This window comes from Engystomops pustulosus, chromosome 3, assembly GCF_040894005.1.
Source record: "Engystomops pustulosus chromosome 3, aEngPut4.maternal, whole genome shotgun sequence".
Classification (NCBI taxonomy): Eukaryota; Metazoa; Chordata; class Amphibia; order Anura; family Leptodactylidae; genus Engystomops; species Engystomops pustulosus.
Genome location: NC_092413.1, coordinates 75,657,026 through 75,678,558, shown reverse-complemented (window position 1 = coordinate 75,678,558; position 21,533 = coordinate 75,657,026). Strand labels below are relative to the sequence as shown.

Sequence of the window (21,533 nt, the reverse complement as noted above, 5' to 3'; positions counted from 1 at the left end):
CTCCAAAACAAACTCCTGTGTGTGACAAATACACCCTCTACATCATCTACTAGAATACCTTCCACTAAAATATTGTGATTGCGATTTTTTACAAAGAAATACCTCTTTATTCCTAAAGGCAGGAACAGAGGAAGCAATATGGCTGCCGCACTCTGCATTGAGACTACAAGTCCCATGATGCTTTACTCCCTCCAGAATGCACAGCACACCAGCGATTGGCTGCTAGAGCTCTGGGCTTGTGTTGTAGAGGAGGCGGAGGTGAGCACTGTGTCCATACAAGGAAGGAAGCTGCACATAGAATTACTCACATAGGATGATGAAGACTGCCTACCACGCATGCGCGGCCAGCGCTGGGGACTGAAGTTGTCGTTTCCGAAGAGATGAGATAGTATAAACAAAATCTGACCTTTATAACTTCAGATTTCATTATCTGTAAATGTACCTAGAATCACTGGTACCATTGAATTCATATAAGGAGTTAGTTTTGTTTGTCTGCAACATGCAGGGCAATGTCTGCCACCTTACAACCCCTTTAACTATCAAGGGTGTACCAGAAGCAGAGTGGCCCTTCAAGAAGCATCTTGTTCACTGAGATGGGCCTAAATGACTGTTCCTGCCATCTTATTGTTCCAGAGTTAATATTCTGATGGTGTCTTTTTTTGTTTTTTGTTTTTTTTTAAGCAGCAAACCGTTGGATCAGGGGTAGTGGTCCATTCATCTGGAGGTCTTCTGCCTTCAGATGGCAAGGGGTATTCAGGTGATGGTGGCAGGCACCTTGGTCATCTTCTGGGTGCAGGTCCAGCTTTTTTTTTTTTTTTTTTTGTAAATGCCCATTCCCTCCTCTTCTACTTCCCTGTATCCTCAAACTGGTAAAGGCAGAGAGGGCTTTCCAGCCATCCTTGTGGACCCAGGTTGGCTACACAGGTCTTGTTATGCAGATCTGTTCTTTTTCTTGGCAGATACTGGGGGAATAGCTCTTCCAATGTCTCGGAATAACAATTTGTGCAGCCGCCAGGAAATGGTGTAGCAGATCTTTCATGACAAAGGAGATTGCACCAGCTGCACCTAAAATTTTTCCAGAGACCGGGCTGGCTAATCTGTTAACATGGCTGTTAAGAAAAATTGTTTGCCCCACAAATACTCCTATCTAACCCCATCTCATATAATGTCCCCCCTGCATACCCCCTCTATATGTGCTGCTTTTTCTGTAGTCCTCTTTAAGGTCATGACAAGGTATGTCTATAGAAAAAGAAGGAAAGAGAAAGCACTCGTAGAGTTACTGTGTGATTTTTGTGAATATTGGTTATAAGCATATACGCTCTCCTGGGGTAGTTCTGCTTAATGCATTACTACTCTGAAGGCATATCAGTGGAGGGTTTTGCCGACACGGATCTCTCTATGGAGGTCCAATTGGTTGTAGGTTGTTTGTAGGGAAGAAAGGGAGATTCCAGTGCGTTCTTCGTGTCCCGGCCCCTCTATTCTGTCTGTAATAACCACACTGCAGTGCTCCCCCCAATGAAATATCTCTAGCAGAGCCCCTGCCCGAATTAAATGTCTCAAGTTGAGCCCCCTCAACACAAGGTCCCCATGAGTGCTTTCCCATTAATGAAATGCCCCCAACAGTTCTCCACACTGTTAAATGTCTCCAGCTGTGATCCTACATTAAAAATTTGCAATATCCTGATGGCAACGGGGCATGTCGGGCAAAGATTAAATTGGCACAACATCTCAGGGGTCTTATATGCTCTATAAAGAAGAAACTGCTGGCTCATGCTTAGTCTCTACTTGAAGCATTTCTGGTAGGATGGTATTGCGCCACAGGCTATACTCTGCTAACAGACTCAACCCTGTAAGTTCCTTAAATATGGCGCATATACGATGCATTAGGTGGAGTGTGGTAAGTGTCACATTTTGAACCTTAACAAACCCAGCTTCCAAGGTATATAATGGGGTCAGGTATATGGACCACTGGAAAATTAGCCTGCCAGCAAACCCAGACTCTTATCTACCTCCCCCACTCCCTTCCCACCTTTAAAAGGACATCTGTCACAAGATCAAGTAGGTGCGCAGCGCATCCGCCTGCCCTGGTGTTACTGAGCTTGGTATATTAAAACCTGCAAGTCTGCATACTCACCCCATTTCCCACATAGAGAGAGCTGCTCTGACCTCTTACACCATATATGGACGCACCTGTCACACTCTGTGAGCTAGATCAGACTAAATACGTTTGCTATTTTTATGGACCTGAAGAAGGGTGCAATTCGCCCCGAAACGCGTAGCCCGAATTAGTTATGTTATCCTATCCTTACCTCGCTCCTTTAAATAAACAAGTTGTCTGTTTGAGAAGCGCGTCTTTGAACCCTGCTTTCTTTGTAATCACCACGCTATTCAACTAGCCGGTTTGGATCTCATTCCGGCACTTTGGTGATGCCGCAAGCTTGGTTGTCTAACCGCACTACAGCATCCAATGTCATTTTTAAATGCTCTATCTATCTATCTATCTATCTATCTATCTATCTATCTCTCTTTTAAAAGCATGCAAAAAGAACCTGAGGGGCACCAGGCTCCATAGGCGTTAATGGAGCCTGGAGCCCCTCAGGATCATTTTCATAATTTTTAAAGCCCTTTTTTTTCCCTTATAAACAAGGGCATGAGAAGCTATACAAACAACTGATCCTACCTGAGGGGGCTTATACCAGTATGTCTGTATATTTGGTTTACAATTTTTGATCTGGTGATGGATGCCCTTTTAATGTGCTGGGATTATATAAAGTGTAGGCAGTCCCCTACTTAAGTACACCCGACTTACAGACAACCCATAGTTACAGACACACCCCTATGACCTCTGGTGAAGCTTTCTGAATGCTTTATTATAGTCCCAGATTGCCATGATCAGCTGTAAAGTGTCTGTAATGAAGTTCTATTGATAATCCTTGGCTCCATTACAGCAAAAAATGTTTAAACTCCAATTGTCACTGGGGCCAAATTTTTTTTGTCTGGATCTATAATTATAGTACATACAGTTTCGACTTGCATAAAAATTCAACTTAAGAACAAACCTCCGGATCCCATCTTGTACGTAACCCAGGGACTGCCTGTATAACTAGACCCACCCCCCCTCAAGAGCACTTATTTTGTTGTAATTATTATATTTTTTGTGTGTGGTACCCTCTTTCCACACTAAGGAGCAGACCAAGGACTTTGTTGAATTATTTCTTGTATCTTTGGGATCCATACTGGTTAGTATTGTAAAACGTACAATAATTGTGGTATAAAGTAATTTTCAGTAGGTTACCCCTTCCCACTGAAGACATGGGGAGTTTATGCCAGGAGTTTATCTTCAATTTGAAACGGGGAAAGAAGCAGGGCCAGTTTGTCAGGCAAATAGTCTTTTGATGTGGCTGTGACCTGTACTCCCAAGTATTTATATCTCCGTTCCACCTGTAATCCCGCTAGGGGTGAATGGGGGCGTCTTTTGTCAATGTCTATAGAGGCATTATGGCTGATTTTTCCCAATTCACCCGGAAACCTGAGCACCTTCAAATTCCTAGATAAGGTGCTTTGCACCTTAGGGATCTTTTCACATCCTCCAAATATAACAAAGGTCGTATGCATATAGGGACACTTTCTTGCCTCCCGGGGCCCAGAAAACTCTGTATAGATGTCGATGAGTGAGGGAGAGACGAGGCTCAACAAGGATAGCGAACAAAAGGGGTGAAAGTGGACACTCTTGTTGTGCGCCTCTCTAAGGTAAAGGTATCCGCAAGACCTATTATTCTGTCATATACACATTCTGGAGTGCACCCAGGAATATAAAGTTATTGCCCCCACATTTACTAAAAACAGTGCAAACAGATTCAAGATTTGTGGCCTCTGTACTACTCAGTATGCAGACAGCAGGTGTGTTTTTTTTTTTTTTTTTTTTTTCCGGTGTTCCTTTTAACATAGGGCTCGCAACACACTTCTGTCAGACTTTGCATGATAAATGTGTTGCATGGTATAACTGCACCAGAACGCCCCTTTCCGTGCAGAAATGTGTGCCGCAAGAAGAAGAATGCACATGCGCCACAAAAGGGGCGCAGATATTTCTTAAACACATGTGCAAGCTGTTTGCACTGAAGAGAACAAGCAAAGTCTGACAGAAAACTGGTGCAAGGTCCTTAGTAAATGTGGTTCATTATGTGTTTAAAATACTATTAAATACTGTATATAATAAATGGGGCTGTGTATCTGTATATATATATATATGTGTATATATATATATGTGTGTGTATATACAGGCGGTCCCCTACTTAAGAACACTCGACTTACATACGACCCATAGTTACAAACGGACCACTGGATATTGGTAATTTATTGTACTTTAGTCCTAGGCTACAATTATCAGCTGTAACAGTTATCAAAGGTGTCTGTAATGAAGCTTTAGTGTTAATATTGATTCTTATGACAATCCACCATTTTTAAAATCCAATTGTCACAGAGACCAAAAAAGTTCTGGCTGTGATTACAATGATTAAATATACAGTTCCGACTTGCATACAAATTCAACTTAAGAACAAACCTACAGTCCCTATCTTGTATGTAACCCGGGGACTGCCTGTGTGTGTATATGTGTATGTATATATATATCTCAAATATATACAGGCAGGCAGTCCCCGGGCTACGTACATGTTTGTACAAGTCTGTAGGTTTGTTCTTGAATTTGTATGCAAGTCGGAACAGTCACAATTTTTTTTTTTTTTTTTTTTTTGTTCTCTTTTGACAATTGGATTTTAAAAATGTTGGATTCTATTCCGAAGCAGGATTAACAATAAAGCTTTATTGCAAAAACACTTTTGCAGCGTATGTACTATGCTCTGTGGGGACTGGGGGAGTGCTAAAAAGGGGTCTCCTGGTGACAGGTTCCCTTTAAGTAGGGGACCGGCTGTATGTCCATTTTGTAGCTTAGGTCCCGAACATAAAAAGGAGCTGTACTGCAAGTATCCAGACATGGCCCCCATAGAGTGTAGAGAGCCATCTGCTTACAGATCCCTTTTACTATTTGTGTCCAGCGCCATCAGATAGCAGATGGGGGCCGTGTGTCAGACACCCACTGTGTCAGTACTTCGGAGTTAGAATAGTTGTACTGTGCCCATGGATAAAAGTAGTAATACTGTGCAGTGTCCACATCTACAGGAATAAAATAGAAGCATGGTGCTGTACCCATACAGTACATGTATGATAGGAATTAGGAATGTAAGGACTGAGCTGCATCTGTATATGCAGCAAAGAATAAGCAGTACTGTTCTGTGCCCATACATGCAGGATAGGAGTAATAGTATTGTGCCCATACATACAGAATAAGAGTAGTAGTACTGTTCTAATCAGTATAAGAGTAGTTGTACTATACGGTGCCTATGTATACAGGACATGAGTAGCAGTATTGTGTGTACACAGGCCACAGATTTCTTTGAATGTTGGATGAATCTACCCTATTCAAAGTTGCTGTATTTAATTTGTTTTTTTCCTAATTATAGTGCCTCCTCCTAATTATTATGCTAGTGTTAACCCAGCCTTGGCATGAAAAGTGTATTTAATGTTAAAGTAAATTGATATGGTTTAGCCTTGGCTATATGACATTACTTTCCATGTTGTGAAATGTATTTCTGTGGGTTGTACAGATTAGGAGATAGTAGCTCAAGAGATATTACCTATAGATATACACTCACCGGCCACTTTATTAGGTACACCATGCTAGTAACGGGTTGGACCCCCTTTTGCCTTCAGAACTGCCTCAATTCTTCGTGGCATAGATTCAACAAGGTGCTGGAAGCATTCCTCAGAGATTTTGGTCCATATTGACATGATGGCATCACACAGTTGCCGCAGATTTGTCGGCTGCACATCCATGATGCGAATCTCCCGTTCCACCACATCCCAAAGATGCTCTATTGGATTGAGATCTGGTGACTGTGGAGGCCATTTGAGTACAGTGAACTCATTGTCATGTTCAAGAAACCAGTCTGAGAGGATTCCAGCTTTATGACATGGCGCATTATCCTGCTGAAAGTAGCCATCAGATGTTGGGTACATTGTGGTCATAAAGGGATGGACATGGTCAGCAACAATACTCAGGTAGGCTGTGGCGTTGCAACGATGCTCAATTGGTACCAAGGGGCCCAAAGAGTGCCAAGAAAATATTCCCCACACCATGACACCACCACCACCAGCCTGAACCGTTGATACAAGGCAGGATGGATCCATGCTTTCATGTTGTTGACGCCAAATTTTGACCCTACCATCTGAATGTCGCAGCAGAAATCGAGACTCATCAGACCAGGCAACGTTTTTCCAATCTCTTCTACTGTCCAATTTCGATGAGCTTGTGCAAATTGTAGCCTCAGTTTCCTGTTCTTAGCTGAAAGGAGTGGCACCCGGTGTGGTCTTCTGCTGCTGTAGCCCATCTGCCTCAAAGTTCGACATACTGTGCGTTCAGAGATGCTCTTCTGCCTACCTTGGTTGTAACGGGTGGCGATTTGAGTCACTGTTGCCTATCAGCTCAAACCAGTCTGCCCATTCTCCTCTGACCTCTGGCATCAACAAGGCATTTCCGCCCACAGAACTGCCGCTCACTGGATGTTTTTTCTTTTTCGGACTATTTTCTGTAAACCCTAGAGATGGTTGTGCGTGAAAATCCCAGTAGATCAGCAGTTTCTGAAATACTCAGACCAGCCCTTCTGGCACCAACAACCATGCCACGTTCAAAGGCACTCAAATCACCTTTCTTCCCCATACTGATGCTCGGTTTGAACTGCAGGAGATTGTCTTGACCATGCCTAAATGCACTGAGTTGCCGCCATGTGATTGGCTGATTAGAAATTAATTGTTAACGAGCAGTTGGACAGGTGTACCTAATAAAGTGGCCGGTGAGTGTAGATGTTTGCCCCCAGCCTGTCAACTGAAAGCAGAATGTAGAATTAGTTTACTGCTTGCAAATTTGCAAAAGTACATCTGTAACTGAATTTGAGGAAAGGGTGAGGGAATGATGTATATATCAATAACCTATTTAAGCAAAAGTTTATTCAGTTTTACTAATAAAAAAAATTCAGAAAATTACAGTCCTATTTTTTTTTTTTTTTTTTTTACATTTTTTTTTGTAGTCCTTTATCTGCTAATTTTTATAAAGGGGGGAAAAAAGTCCTTTAATAAAACCATCCTACCAAGGTAAAGTGTCGCACTATGAAAACACAATGCAAAAAATTGATATGTAAAGCGTTCCCAAAGATATTGTAGTTTAGAGGTACAGAGCAGCACAAATTCACCTGGACACCAGTGACTCTCGGTCACTAAGGAGTTAGAGGATGTGCACTTAAACAAAACTTTATCATAGTTTATACGGTTGAAAAAAGACACTTGACCATCAAGTTCAACCAATGAAGGGAAGGGATTGGATGAGGAAGGGATATTCCATATAACATAACCATCAATGTTATTTAGGTGTAAAAAGGCATCTAGACCCTTCTTGAAGCTCTCTGCTGTCCTTGCTTTGACAAGAACCTGAGGCAGACTATTCCACAGATTCACAGTGCTCATAGTAAAAAAAACCCTGTCGCCTCCGATGATTAAACCTTGATTTCTCCAAACGGAGACAGTGCCCCCTTGTCTTTTGATTTAATCTGAAACAATTTACCACCATATTTTTTTGTATGGACCATTCATATATTTAAATAAATTAATCATGTCCCCTTGTAGTGGTCTCTTTTCCAGACTAAATAAATCTAGTTGTTTTAATCTTTCCTCATAACGAAGACCCTCCATACCCCTTATCATTTTTGTGGCTCTACGTTAAAACCTATCCAGCTCCAGGGCATCCTTTTTATGGACAGGTGCCCAGAACTGCACAGCAAATTCCAGGTGAGGCTGAACCAATGCCTTGTATAGTGGTAATATTACATCCCAATCACGAGAGTCCATACCACTTTTGATACATGACGAGATCCTACTAGCTTTAGAGGCAGCTGATTGACCTTGCATGCTGTTATTATTTTATGATCTACTAGTACTCCCAGGTCCTTCTCAACAAGGGACTCTCCCCGATTTACTCAAGGACATATTTTGCCTTTGCATTATTGGTCCCCAGGTGCATAACCTTACATTTATCCACATTAAACCTCGTTTGCCAAGTGGATGACCAAACATTCAGTTTGTCCAATTCACCCTGCAGCCTATGAACATCCTCCATAGACTGTACTACACTACACAGTTTGGTGTTGCCTGCAAAAATATACAGTGCTATTAAATCCTAAGTCTATATCATTAATAAATATATTAAATAGTAGTGGGCCAAGCATAGAACCCTCGGGTACATCACTCATAACTGGTGACCATTCCGAGTAGGAATCATTGACCAGAACTCTCTGGATACGATCCTTCAGCCAGTTTTCAGTCCAATTGCAAATGATTTCTGCCAAACCAGTAGCCCCAATTTTGCCCATCAGACATCTATGAGGGACAGTGTCAAATGCCTTTGCAAAGTCCAAGAACACAATATCCACAGCTGCTCCTCCATCCAGGCACCTGCTTACCTCTTCATAGAAGCAGGTCAGGTTAGTTTGACAACTTCTATTCTTAGTAAGCCCATGCTGGCTGTCACTTATTATACTATTTGATGTCACATACTCCAGTATATAGTCTTTTTACTAACCCTTCCAGTATTTTCCCCACAATGGAAGTTAAGCTTACAGGCCTGTAATTGCCTGGCGAAGTTCCAGAGCCCTTTTTATGTATTGGCGCCACATTTGCCTTGCGCCAGTCACTTGGCACAACACCAGACATTACGGAATCCCTGAAGATTTTAGGCAGCGGTACAGCAATAACAGAACTGAGTTCTTTAAGAACTCTGGGGTGTAACCCATCTGGGCTACTCGGAAAACCTGAAAAGTTATACAAGGCAGTCCCCGGGTTACATACAAGATAGGGTCTGTAGGTTTGTTCTTAAGTTGAGTTTGTATGCAAGTCGGAACTGTATATTTTATCATTGTAATCTCAGCCAGAACTTTTTTGGTCTCTGTGACAATTGGATTTTAAAAATGTTGGGTTGTCATAAGAATCAATATTAACACTAAAGCTTCAATACAGACACCTGTGATAACTGGTTCAGCTATTTATTGTAGCCTAGGACTAAAGTAAAATAAATTACCAATATTCAGAGGTCCGTTTGTAACTATGGGTCGTATGTAAGTCGAGTGTTCTTAAAGGAAACCTACCACCACAAATCTACCTATAAAGGTAGATCGGGTGGTAGGTGAATCAATGGGACGTGAGGAGAGCCCTTTTAAGGGCTAATCCTCACGTCCCCGCACTGTTTTATAAACTTTTATTACCCTAATATGTTAATTTACTTATGCGGCTACTGGGGCGTGGAGTAGCCGCATCGGAGGTTACACGAGGCGGCTACTCCACGCCCCGGTAGCCACATTACCCCTCCTACTCACCATGTTCGGCGCGCAGCTGCTCGTAGCTGCGCGCCCTTGTCCGCCGATCCTGCCGTCTGCGCATGCGCAGAACAGCAGGCCCGCGCCTGCACGGTCACTGCTTTGAAGCCGGGGCTGCGCAGGCGCGGGCCTGCTGTTCTGCGCATGCGCAGACGGCAGGATCGGCGGACGAGGGCGCGCAGCTACGAGCAGCTGCGCGCCGAACATGGTGAGTAGGAGGGGTAATGTGGCTACCGGGGCGTGGAGTAGCCGCCTCGTGTAACCTCCGATGCGGCTACTCCACGCCCCAGTAGCCGCATAAGTAAATTAACATATTAGGGTAATAAAAGTTTATAAAACAGTGCGGGGACGTGAGGATTAGCCCTTAAAAGGGCTCTCCTCACGTCCCATTGATTCACCTACCACCCGATCTACCTTTATAGGTAGATTTGTGGTGGTAGGTGCCCTTTAAGTAGGGGACCGCCTGTACTGGTAATGTTTCTCAGTAACTCTAAAAGTATGATATGGGGTCTGGTTGTAAGGAGCTTCTAGCTGTCCTGATAAAGTTTTACACAAGTGCCTACTCCTTTTTAGTGTGTATTGTTAACATTTACTTACAAGTTCTTATACAAAATGTTGTGTTTTTATTATTTCTTTTGTTTTATTACAGAGCCTAACATGTAAAGAAGAACTTATTAATTTAATTTTGTCTCTACTACCTTTGGTTTGGAAGATTCCAGTGGAAGATGAGAAAGCAAGAGGTAACATTATTTAGTAATTATTGGGGAAACCTCTTTAACACCATAAAGGTGTTTCCACCATACTCCTTTCATTTTGAAAAATAAACTTAGAATACATTCCCTAATAACTTTTTTTTTTTTAATTTTTCCTGGTCCACCAGGGTGGTAGACGATATTATTTATTGTAGACAGTGCTCCTCTTTGCCACTTTGGCAAGTCACAAACAAATTGATGCAAGAATTTCTTCATGCGCAGAACTCTGGCTTCGGTGCGGAGTACGTTTAGCCACCAGCTCTGCATAGATAGTCTATGCAGAGTGTGCACAGCTGCAAGGAGCTCTGCGCTGAAGATGTCATAGTAGGGGGATCGAAAGAGGCTACTGGGGTGTGGAGTAGCTGGCCTGTGTAGCTTCAGCTCTGAGTACACCATGTCCCAGTAGCCTCTTTCAGAAATTTGTGTGTTTGGGTCATAAAATATTTTAAAACATATGGCTATGACTAAGAACTAGAATTTGTTCGAAACACGTCAGTTTTTTCCAATCTGGTACCTTTTTTAAACTTTTTGGATGAAATAAACTTCACTTTTTACTACAGACTTCTGCATTTTTACTTTTGCCTGGCTGCTGGATTCATCGCCTTTTCCACTCCAATGAAAATGTTATGACATCCTGCAAAAATTACACCTTACATAGCTCCATTTAACGACCTTTAAAAAGTTATTGGCCTTAAAGGATAGCAAAATGAAGAATTTCTTAAAAAATATTAACATTTTTTAAAATCTAGCCACCTATATAAATCTGGTATCTCTCTGCTAGTACTGCCTTTAAAAGTGTAAAGTGAAAGCCATAATAACTGGTCCCAAAATAAAATAGCCCAAATGTGGTTTTTCATCAATTTTACTGCATTTGGAATTTTTTTCACCAGCTTCCCAGCACATGGCATGGAGTATTCTAGTGTCATTATTTTTGCCCTCCGTTCCCTTAACAAACCCTGCCTGGTTTACTGAAGTAAGTCTGGGTAATAGGGATGTCAGTCTATGTGCCAACAGCTTAGCCCAAATTTTCAAATCTATATTCAGAAGGGAGATGGGATGATAACTCCAAGGTTGTTCAGAGTCTTTGCCTGCTTTGTGCAATATGGTGATGTGGGCTGAAAGCATAGATGGGATTGTACGCTGACCTGGTATTAAGACATTGCTTATGTTAGTGAAATGGGGCATAAGTAGGGTGTTCAACTTTTTGCAATATAAAATGGAAAATCCATCTGGTCCTGGGCTCTTTCTGCAGGGGATGGATCCGACATTTTTTTTTTCTAGCTCAGCCACTGTGACAGCCTTTTCAGTGGGCCTAATCTGACTCCTTTAAATGCGGCAGCTGTTTGTTCATTCGCGCACCCATCTCCATGAGGTGTCCCCTCGCAACAACTTTCTGGCCCTCCCCATAGTGTCAAGGAATCTAACCCTGTACCCACATTGTCGGCGAAAGATTTGGACATTTGGGCCTGCTGCTCAGCCAGCAAGGCCTCGTCACCCAGAAGCATATCATTCAGGCGGCACTTCCACTCCTTTGTGTAAGTGCGGCCTAAGCAAAGACAACAATAGTGGAGCGTGACCTGATATAGTACTTGGTCCTATCTCTACCAACAAGGCCTGTTGTATTTGCTCTGATTGCACCTATAATCCAACCTCTGCCATGTATTGTGGGGAATGGAGTGAAATGTATATGATCTGTCGCTAGTATGTAATGCCCTTCTTAGTGAGAGGTCCCCAAGTCCCCCTTTAACTTCCATGGGCCACTCTACATGCCCTTTTAGAGTGCTGAGGAGAGAGTCCACCAAGTGGGTTCAATGTGACACCCCCAGTCACCAAAAACATCTTTATCTTTTCTAAAGCACTGCACAGCCAAATGCATTGACCTTTATTAGGGGCATAGAGGGAAACGGCCGTATGCAACATCCCCACTATCATACCTTTAACTAAGATTAAACTCCCCTCCGCATCTCTACATACATCTTTTAACGTAAAAGGTATGTCCTTGTGGATTCCAATCAATATTCCCTTTGAAGCAGCTGAAGAGCTTCTAAAATGATTTTCTTGAAGTAATACCACTTCAGTTTTAAAATGTCGCAGTAGGAGAAAGAGCTGGGACCTCTTACCAGGGGAATTGAGACCTTTCATGTTCCATGAAGTAATTGATAGTCGCCATCACATAAAGGTCTTGAATCTGGGTTGGGCACCCTGTAGAAGCTGCTCCGTTAAGGAAAGACCAGGAAAAAGGGGGGTATAGGTAGGTAGGCGAGGGGTATGCGACCATGAAAATAAAAGTATGAATAAAAGCATAAACCTAATCAATGATGAGAACATTTAACCTATGAATCATCCAAGGATAGATCAAGCTCGAGTGTACAGCTCCCCTGCTTTGTTTAGCCAAGGTTGAAGTGGAACCTGAAAGATGGTTTTCTTGGCTCCTTCATACTCCAGCTCGTTGTGTTCCCTTGCTTTGCCGAGAATTGCAGAAGTGTCGACATAGCTCAAAAGCCTGCATACTACGTCCCTAGGGGGATCCGATGGTGCTGGCTTGGGCCTAAGAGCTCTACGAACCCTCTCAGAACGGTCTGCTCCAAGTGTTGAGGAGCACAGCTCAGGGAACAGCTGTTTCGGGGCTCCTGGGGACCAGAGTTAAGACAGCTCTAAAATTTACAGGGAGCTGAGAGCGATTCTAAGGGCAGTAAGGACCCCCATGCCTCTTATTCAGAGTTCAGATCTAAAAGTCCTGTCGGACAACGCGACAGGTTTGTAAACTGCAGGGAGTTACTTGGAGTCGGCCTTTAATGCACCTAACCTCCGATATTTTCTTTCTAGCGGAGAAAAGCTTAATCTCTTTCAGGTGTCCATATAAAAGGGAAGGAAAATTGTCGATTTCCTGAGTCGCCATCAGCTTAGACGAGGCGAATGGTGCCTCGAGAGGCATTTCAGATGGTAGTAAGGTCATGAGGGCTACCACAGACTTAGTCGCTGACCTCCGGAACCGTCGGGTCTAGAAATTCTGCTCCTTTAATCTGAGGGACCAGCTGTGGGGTCTAGACGCCCGGGCAGTGAGGTGGGATCACGGGTTGGCATATGCTTTTCCCTGTCTTATGCTACTAAATAAAATACTACAGGCAGGATTTGGCCACTGTCATAGTGGCATAGTTTTAGCCCCCTTTTGCACCAGGAGGACCTGTTTCTCAGTCCTAAAGGAGTTGTCAATTTTGGATCCTTGGATCCTTCTGGAGTGTCCCGAACCTTCTGTATCCGGGCCCAGTTTTCTACCCAGAGCAGTGGTCCCATTCCACTAGGGCAGTCTTCTCATCCAAGGCAGAGTATAGCGAGGTCTCTGTCACTCAGATCTGTCAGGCTGCAACATGGTCTTCCCCAAACACTTTCTATAGGCACTACAGGTTGGATGTGGCGGGTGCTCATGAGCCATATTTTTGTGGACGGAGATGTAAAGGGTCTCCTTTTTGTTTTTTTAATGGTGCAAAGTGGCGTTTTTTATTTCTATTATTTTTGGGACTACAATATTTTGGTAACAAATGCTTGTTTTCAGCTTAATGCCCGGACATTTTATAACCTGACATGTCCCTATGAGCGGTTATAACATCAGAAAACTTTAACATATCCAAATGATTTTGAGATTTTTTTTTTTCTCTTGACACATTATACTTCACTTAATTTTTTCAACTAAACCTGAAGTTAAAAAAATTTTCAAATTTGGCAAAAACTTTTTAAAACTTTAACCAAGCTCATTTGCACCTTGATGACCAAGGCCTATTTTTTCAAAACCAGCATGTGTCACTTTATCTGGTTTATAACTATGAAGGCTTTAACTTGCCCAATTGTTTTTGAGATTGTTTTTTCCGTGACATTTTGTACTTAGTTGGTGGGAAATATTGGTTGATATGTTTTGAATTTGTATTAAAAAAAAAGGCTAATTTGGTAAACATTTTGAAAATGTTCAAACTTCAAAATGTTCTGTTTTTCAAACAACATTGGCATCATTTTATAAATGTCCTTTTGTTTTATTACGGCACTAAAAAGCTCAAACATTTTAGAATCAATTATTTTGGGGACCATTTCATTTCTATTGGGGTTTTGGAAGTTCTGTTAATAGACCCACCACATCACCCCGTTCTATTAACTTCAACCATCAAACTATTCAAAACAGCAGCTAGGAAGCTTTTATGTATTTTACAGAAATTAAAACAAAATGAAGGGTTAATTTGGAATTCACTATTTATCATTATTGCATTCATTTAGCTGCAAAATTTACCCACATTAACTGAATAAAAGTAGAAAATGCATCTAGGAATAAATTGTGAAGGGCACAAGGTGAATAATAGGGCACAAGGTAAAGCACGAGAGGGAAGGAGGACCATTGAGCTTTTGTAGGGCAAAATAGTTTTTGGGTTCCATGATGTGTTTTGTAGGGCCCCAGAGGCCGCATTTACATACGGCATTTTGAAAGACTCCACCTGCGATCGCACGTAGAGGTAGGATTGCATTTCCTTTGCTTTTAGTTACCGTTTTGGAAACGCAATGTTAACATAATATGTTCTCAAGAGTGGAGACTTTGGATTGCTTTTCCAAATGCAAGCAAAATGCCACGTGTGAACATGGCCTCAGGTACCACAAACCCTTATACCAGAGAATTTGTAAACTTATTATCACATTTTAACCTCTTGCCACTGATGGGTTTCTCGTTCTCTCCCACACTTGTATATAGTGATGGGAAAGGAGTAGGCCTAGACTCCTCCAACCAATCTAGGGGAACAGGTCTAGTCTACGCCTCCCCCCCCCCTTATATCTCTGATCTTCAAGTTTCTACAGAAGTTGGATGATGAAAGAATGGAGCAATAAGGATCAGGACAGCCTGCTTGTTTCTCAGAGACTGTCCCTTTTCATCTGCCCTCTCGTCAGGATCTTCTTCTGCAGGGGCCACTATGTCATCTGGGCATACATCAGCTAAAGCTTACAGCGTGGATCCTGAGCAGACATTCTTAGAAGCCAAAGGGCTCTACAGCGAAGCAATCAGTAGCATCAAAGCAAGCAGACAGCCCGTAACTAATACCATCTATCTAAAGATCTTAAAAAAATTCTCCACTTGGTGCGGAGACCACTCTCCCTCTCAGGGCGCTCCAAATTTAGCACAGATTCTAGACTTCTTGCAGTCTTCTAGAGTTTTCTCTAGGTCTCAAACCTACTACCCCCAAGGTCCAAATTTCTGCACAAAGTGCCCTCTTCGACTTTCCCCTAGCAGACCTTCAATGGGTAAAGAGGTTCGTTAACCCTTAAGGACGCAGGGTAGTTTCGCTTATTTCTCGCTCTCCATCTTTAAAAATCCATAACTTTTTCATTTTCCCGTGTACAGAGCTGTGCGAGGGCTTATTTTGTGCGTAAATTTTACTTTCCCGTGATGTTATTTATTATTTAAAATTTCAAATGTGGAAAAATTTTTAAAAAACGCAGGTGCTCTCACTCTTTGCTCCAAATAACACCTGAACTTTATTCTTTTGTTCCATACGACCACAGTGATACCAAATTTATACAGGTTTTATTGCATTTTAATACTTTGGGGTACAGAGCTGTTTGAGGTGTAATTTTTAATTTATTTTTTTAATTTTTTTTTTGCTAAATGAGCCGATGTTTTCATTGCTACCATTTTGAGGACTTTGTGACATTTTGATCATTTATTACATTTTTTATGTCATGTAAAAAGGTGTAAAAGTCGCATTTCGGACGTTTGGGCGCCATTTGCCGTTTCGGAGGTCACAGCCAGCCGTAACCGTTTTTATATTTTGATCGGGCATTTTGGGACACGGCGATACCTAATGTGTCTTTGATTTTTACTGTTTATTACATTTTATATCGGTTCTAGGGAAAGGGGGGTGATTTAAACTTTTTTAATATTTTATTAATTTTTTACATTTTTTTTTCCCACTATTTCTTAGACCATCTAGGGTACATTAACCCTAGATGGTCCAATCGTTCCTACCATATACTACAATACAACTGTATTGCAGTGTATGGAGTTATTGCAGGTCATTCATTACAATGAGCAGAAGCCATTCAGCCTCGGGTCTCACAATGATGATCACGATGATCGGAGGTAAGTTGGCGGGCCCATGCTTCCAGTGACATTACCGTACAAATACATTACCGCGGGTGTTAGCGATGGGTCTTTGCTGTGATATGCATATGTATAGTGGTGTGACCGTGCCCCAGGATAGTTGCGATGGATCCACCTTTGATGGTCTGTCAGAGGACCGAAATGCTGTCAGTATAACCTGGGACACAAGTTTGGGGGCTCTTTCACCCTCTACGCCGGGTGCGGCTTGTGATGTTAATGGCGCTTAACCAAGTGGCGGGCCGCGCAGCAGCTCTGATATGGGCTTCCGATTGTTGCTTCCTTCCCTTTTTTGTCACTCCTTTGGACATCGGAGTGTAGAGGTGAGTCTCACCGCTTCGTTTGGAGGGTGTTCTGGTACATTTGGTAACTAGTATCGTTATAATGTGCATTCATGTCCCAGTTAGGTGTGGAGATGGCAGGCTACACGTCCGCCATTTTCTGCTGCGATGTGGACATCGCAACGGGGTTCACCAACAGGAATAACGGGGGGGGGGGTTATTTAGAATTTCAAAAAATTTATTTGTACGGTAATGTCACGTTATGTGGTGACCGGTCCTAAGATGACGGTGCTGTAATTTAAGTGCCCCAAGCATAATGCAGCTGGCACCTGCTATGGAGCGATTTCAGCCTGTGAGCCCACTCCATATATTCTTTACAGTCATTTTTAAAGATGTCCTTAAAGGGAATTGGTTAACAGAGGGCCATTTTTAGTAGGGGACAGGTTCCCATAGACCAAATACTGTATATTCCACACGTTTTTTTAAAAAAGCTGTGGTTTCTGAAGTAAACTAAATGAATCTTTAATTGGTTCCCTAACAGGTTATGTCACCTCGCCGCAGCAAGCTATTCTTGCAGATGCGCGATGAGCTCTCCCTCTCTGGCATGTGCACTCAGAAGTGAAGACTGCTCGGTGTGCGTAGCTTTCCGCGGATCGGTTACTCTGTTGTGAGCTGTGTACCTCCTCCCTGCCCAGTAGAGAGAAGGGTTACTGGACAAGTGCAATAAAAGCTTGCTGCAGTGAGCTGACATCTTCAGAGGGAGGGATGAGGAGAGAGGACTTACCAGGTACTTGTCTGTGGGAACTGTGCCCTAAAAATGGTCCCCTGGTGACAGGTAACCTTTAAGGTGTTAATGCTTTAAATAAGTTAAATTTTTGTGGCAAAATTATTTTAATATTTTTGGCATATTTTACAGCTGTGATACATGTAGATGTTTGTTATTTTGTTCAATTTTGTGTGTACTGAAAATAATTATGAATTTTCACTATTTCTCTAATTCTCCTTTTACTATATTTTTCATTTTAATTTAACCAAAAAAATCTTGAAATTGTTCTGTATCAACTGTTGTAGACACTGTATAAACATTACTTTTCAATTTTTCTTTCAGTGTTTAATTTGTTTTCTAATGGAATGGAAAGGCTTGCTTCTAATGAGCTGTTAGAGATATCTCATCACACATCAGACCCTGAAGACACACTTGCTTCAAACTTACTAGATGGCTTAAATTCTTTGCTGCAGCATAAACCAAGACGTCAGCTGAAAAGTGCATGTCGATATTCAGTGAATGATGACCAAAGACCTCTTTCTTCATCAGATTCTGAGACTACTATGGCAAAACAATCCTCCTCAGTAATGAGACATAAAAAATCAATTCTAAATCCTAAAATTGCTGACACAATTTTACAGCACAATGTGGACTTTAATCCAGATTTAGAAACTACAGTGTCCAAGATGTCAACTGAAATGAGTCAATTTGAAGAAACCACTTCAAATAAGGAAGCATCTCCTTTTAATCTTTGTCAGATCCTGTTGTCTTTACTGGAAAAAGTTTGCAAGTTTGATGCAGTGCTTAATCATAGTTCTGTGCATTCTGTCTGTGTCATTCCAGCATTAATAGAATTCATATCTGAAATTGGTAATTTTTACAATCCTGGAAAGCTAACAATGGTGAAACCCTGGACTCAGGAGCCTGTAGCATTAGTTCAGAGAATGCTATTAAATACAGTGTTAAATCTCCTGGCTGTGGACATCAGTGAGGGGCGTGTTATGCCTGAAAATCTTCGACGTAATCTTACAGACTTGTTACAAACCTCTTTGAAATTAAAATCTTACTTTGATAAAAAACCAAATCCACATCATCAGCTATTACAAGACTCTTTGGAGAACATAAATTTGTGTACTTATCGACATCAGGCTTTTTTTTTCCCCAATCTCCTTGAAGGTGTTTTTCAAATAATGCTATCTTGTCTTAAATGTGCAACACTGAACCCGCTCTATTTTAGTCAATGTTTTGAACTTTTACATGACTTTATACAGCATAGTGGCTTTGAGCTTTTTGAAAAAGCAGTGCTTTCGATGGAATCTTTAGGTCTGCAATACAAAAGTCTACATTCACAAACTTCGGACTTTGTGTTGATTCTCATTAGCAGTGTGTTAAAAATAGTTAGTCTAATAAAAAAAGTTAAATCTGAACAGCTCCATCAATCGATGTGTACAAGAAAAAGGCATCGGAGATGTGAGTACTCCCACTTTATGCACCATCACAGAGATCAATCAGGTCTTCCCATTTCTCTGTTCAAAATTGAAAACTTTGATACAAGCTCATGTGGAGAAATCCACTATCCTGAGAGAAGTTGTTGCATAGCAATTTGTTCACATCACTGTTTGTGTTTACTTCAGAGAGTATCAATGACTTCCACATGCTTGCAGATACTGTTAGGGATTCAGAATGCAGGAATTTGTTGTTGCATGGATCCGTTATCGGTCATCACACCACTTCTTTATGCTTTTCAAGTGCCAGGTTTAAAAAATGTTCAACAGCATATATTAAGTATTCTTGCAAATTTTTTATTGAATCAGCTGGGTGGAGGTGATCCATCTAAGCTTATTAAACGAGCCTCTTGTAACATATGCGCAATGGACTGTGATCCTTTAACGGGAGAAGGAGACATGACTCCTCTATCAAGTTTTTGCAGTATGCCGTACAGATTACAAGGGGTCTTGCCATGTGGAGGATCTGAGGATTTGAGGTGGAAATGGGATTCTTTAGAAGCTTACCAAGAACTTGTGTTTAGCAGTGACTTGCAACTAAGTTTGCTAATTTCTAGCCATATTTGCTACCTAATGCAAGAAGGAAATGCAATTGTTCAGAAGAGATTATATACTCTTATTTTTAATGGAATTCTACAAAGAGGTGTGGAATTGGTTCATTACCTTCAAAAGTCTGATATTGCCACAATATCTAGGCAGCATGACAACGACCAAAATACATGTTTACTGCAAGTACTTAAAGTTTATTTAAAATGTTTGCCGGAGTTGCTGAAATCCAGGTTGGTAATATGGTTAGTTTTTACTATACAGTTTCCCCAAATCTTTATTTTCCTTCTGTAAATGTTTGTGTTCTCCCAAAATCAAGCCTCCATGGCTATTAATCATGTCACTATGAATTGCAGCATGTTTCCAGCATGTTTATCAAGTATTTCATCATTTGTGGGCAATTTGATGGTCAATTTGAATAAATATTTCTTAGTTTACTGTACAAAGGACCCTGGGGCAATCTTTACATGTGGAAGGGCCACATTAGACCTTCTTTTGAATATCAAAATTACACAATATTAAATATGGAAAATGACAGGTTGTATTGGGATACGTAGCAGAAAAGGAAAGAGAAATTCTGCGTCTAAATTCCTAGTAGACATCAGATAAACTCAAAAGAAAGCTAAATTGGATTATAGACACTTTTTAAAATAAAAAATGTGAATTTATTGCGATAGTCTTGATCCCGGCAGTTTAACCCTATATACACCGTGGTCATTGAAATTGGGTACCAAACTTTGTGGAATTTAATACTTTGTGACAGTTTACTTTGTGGCGAAAATTAATACGGTCTAAAAAAAAAATTACAGCTTGACAATTACACCTCCTTTTTGTTTTAACACCTGTTAAGCATCTAAAGGGTTAACACACTTAAGTTTATTTTTTACACATTGAGGGGTGTAGTTTCTAAAATGGCATAATTTATGGGGTTTTACTGTTATTTAGGCCTCTCAAAGTCACTTAAAGCTTAGCAGGTGCCTCTAAATAAGGGTTTTGGTGTTTTCATAAAAATGAGACAAATTGCACCATTAATTATGAACCGCCTAACAACCTAAAAAAAGAGAGGATGCATAAACCCTATTCCGATATAAAGCAGACATTTGGGAAATGTTACTTATAAAGTCACTTGGGTGCCAGCCCCCAAGTAGTATACAGCCAGCCCCCTGCAAAGCGCAGGCGAGACTTCCGATCTTTGGCGCGGTTCCCGACAGCTCTTCTACTCTTCTTTCTTCTTTAGCCGGCAGCGTTGCACATTATAATGCCGCTGTGTCGCTGCATTTGACGTCATCAGTGGCGACACCACTGCATCATAGTGTGCGCCCACCGCCAGATCGCATGGACTCGACTCTGCCGGCTAGAAGAGAAGAGGAGCCAGGAACCGCGCCAACGATCCGGATACCGAGGTGAGTTTTTTCAGCACATTTTTTGTGCCGAAAAACTCGTCTTATACACGAGCATATATGGTATGTCATAATGGTCTTTTTTGGATTTCAACATGATTTGAATAAAGCAAAAGGCTCCAGACCAGTTGAATATTTTATGTGAAATGGCAACACAATGCATAGTATTTGTGAAGTGTGAAGAATATTATACATGCTTTTGAATATTAAACCTTTAACATCCTTGGACATAAATATATTGGGGGTTTATTTCCCCTCCCTGAGTGTGCATTTACACCCTGTACTGCAGTCACCGTGACAACTGTCAACCGCAGTGTGGGAGCCCGGCTGCACATGTCAACAGAGTCTCAAATGTATCAGCTGGGATCGCAATAACCGCGATCCTGGTCATTTAACCCTCCTATACAGTTTGTGTCTGCCCTGCCACTATCGCCACACCCACCACTGTCTCCCCCCCGCCCCCCTCATGCTATTTTCGGGTGTGCCGATGGTCTCTATGGCAGCCCCGATTGTTCAGTAAAATAAAATCTTTAGAAAATGACAATTTTGCGCATCCAGCCAAACAAAAAAGAAAAAGTGATCAAAATGTCATATTTACACCACAATGATTTAAAAAAATACTCATTCCGCGAAAAAAATAACTCCCCTAATAAAGTTTAATCAACCAAAATCTAAATGAA

The 21,533-nt window shown here is 41.5% G+C and overlaps 1 protein-coding gene across 3 annotated transcripts in view; it reads left to right on the top strand.

Moving 5' to 3' along the window:
• The window catches only part of LYST (lysosomal trafficking regulator), a 511,246-nt gene that overhangs the window by 31,005 nt on the left and 458,708 nt on the right, over nt 1-21,533 (top strand). For all 3 annotated transcript variants that reach the window (XM_072141114.1, XM_072141113.1, XM_072141115.1), the window contains exons 3-4: nt 10,123-10,213; nt 17,745-19,686. In XM_072141114.1, the coding sequence (XP_071997215.1) occupies nt 10,123-10,213; nt 17,745-19,686 (2,033 nt within the window). The remainder of the gene's footprint in view (nt 1-10,122; nt 10,214-17,744; nt 19,687-21,533) is intronic.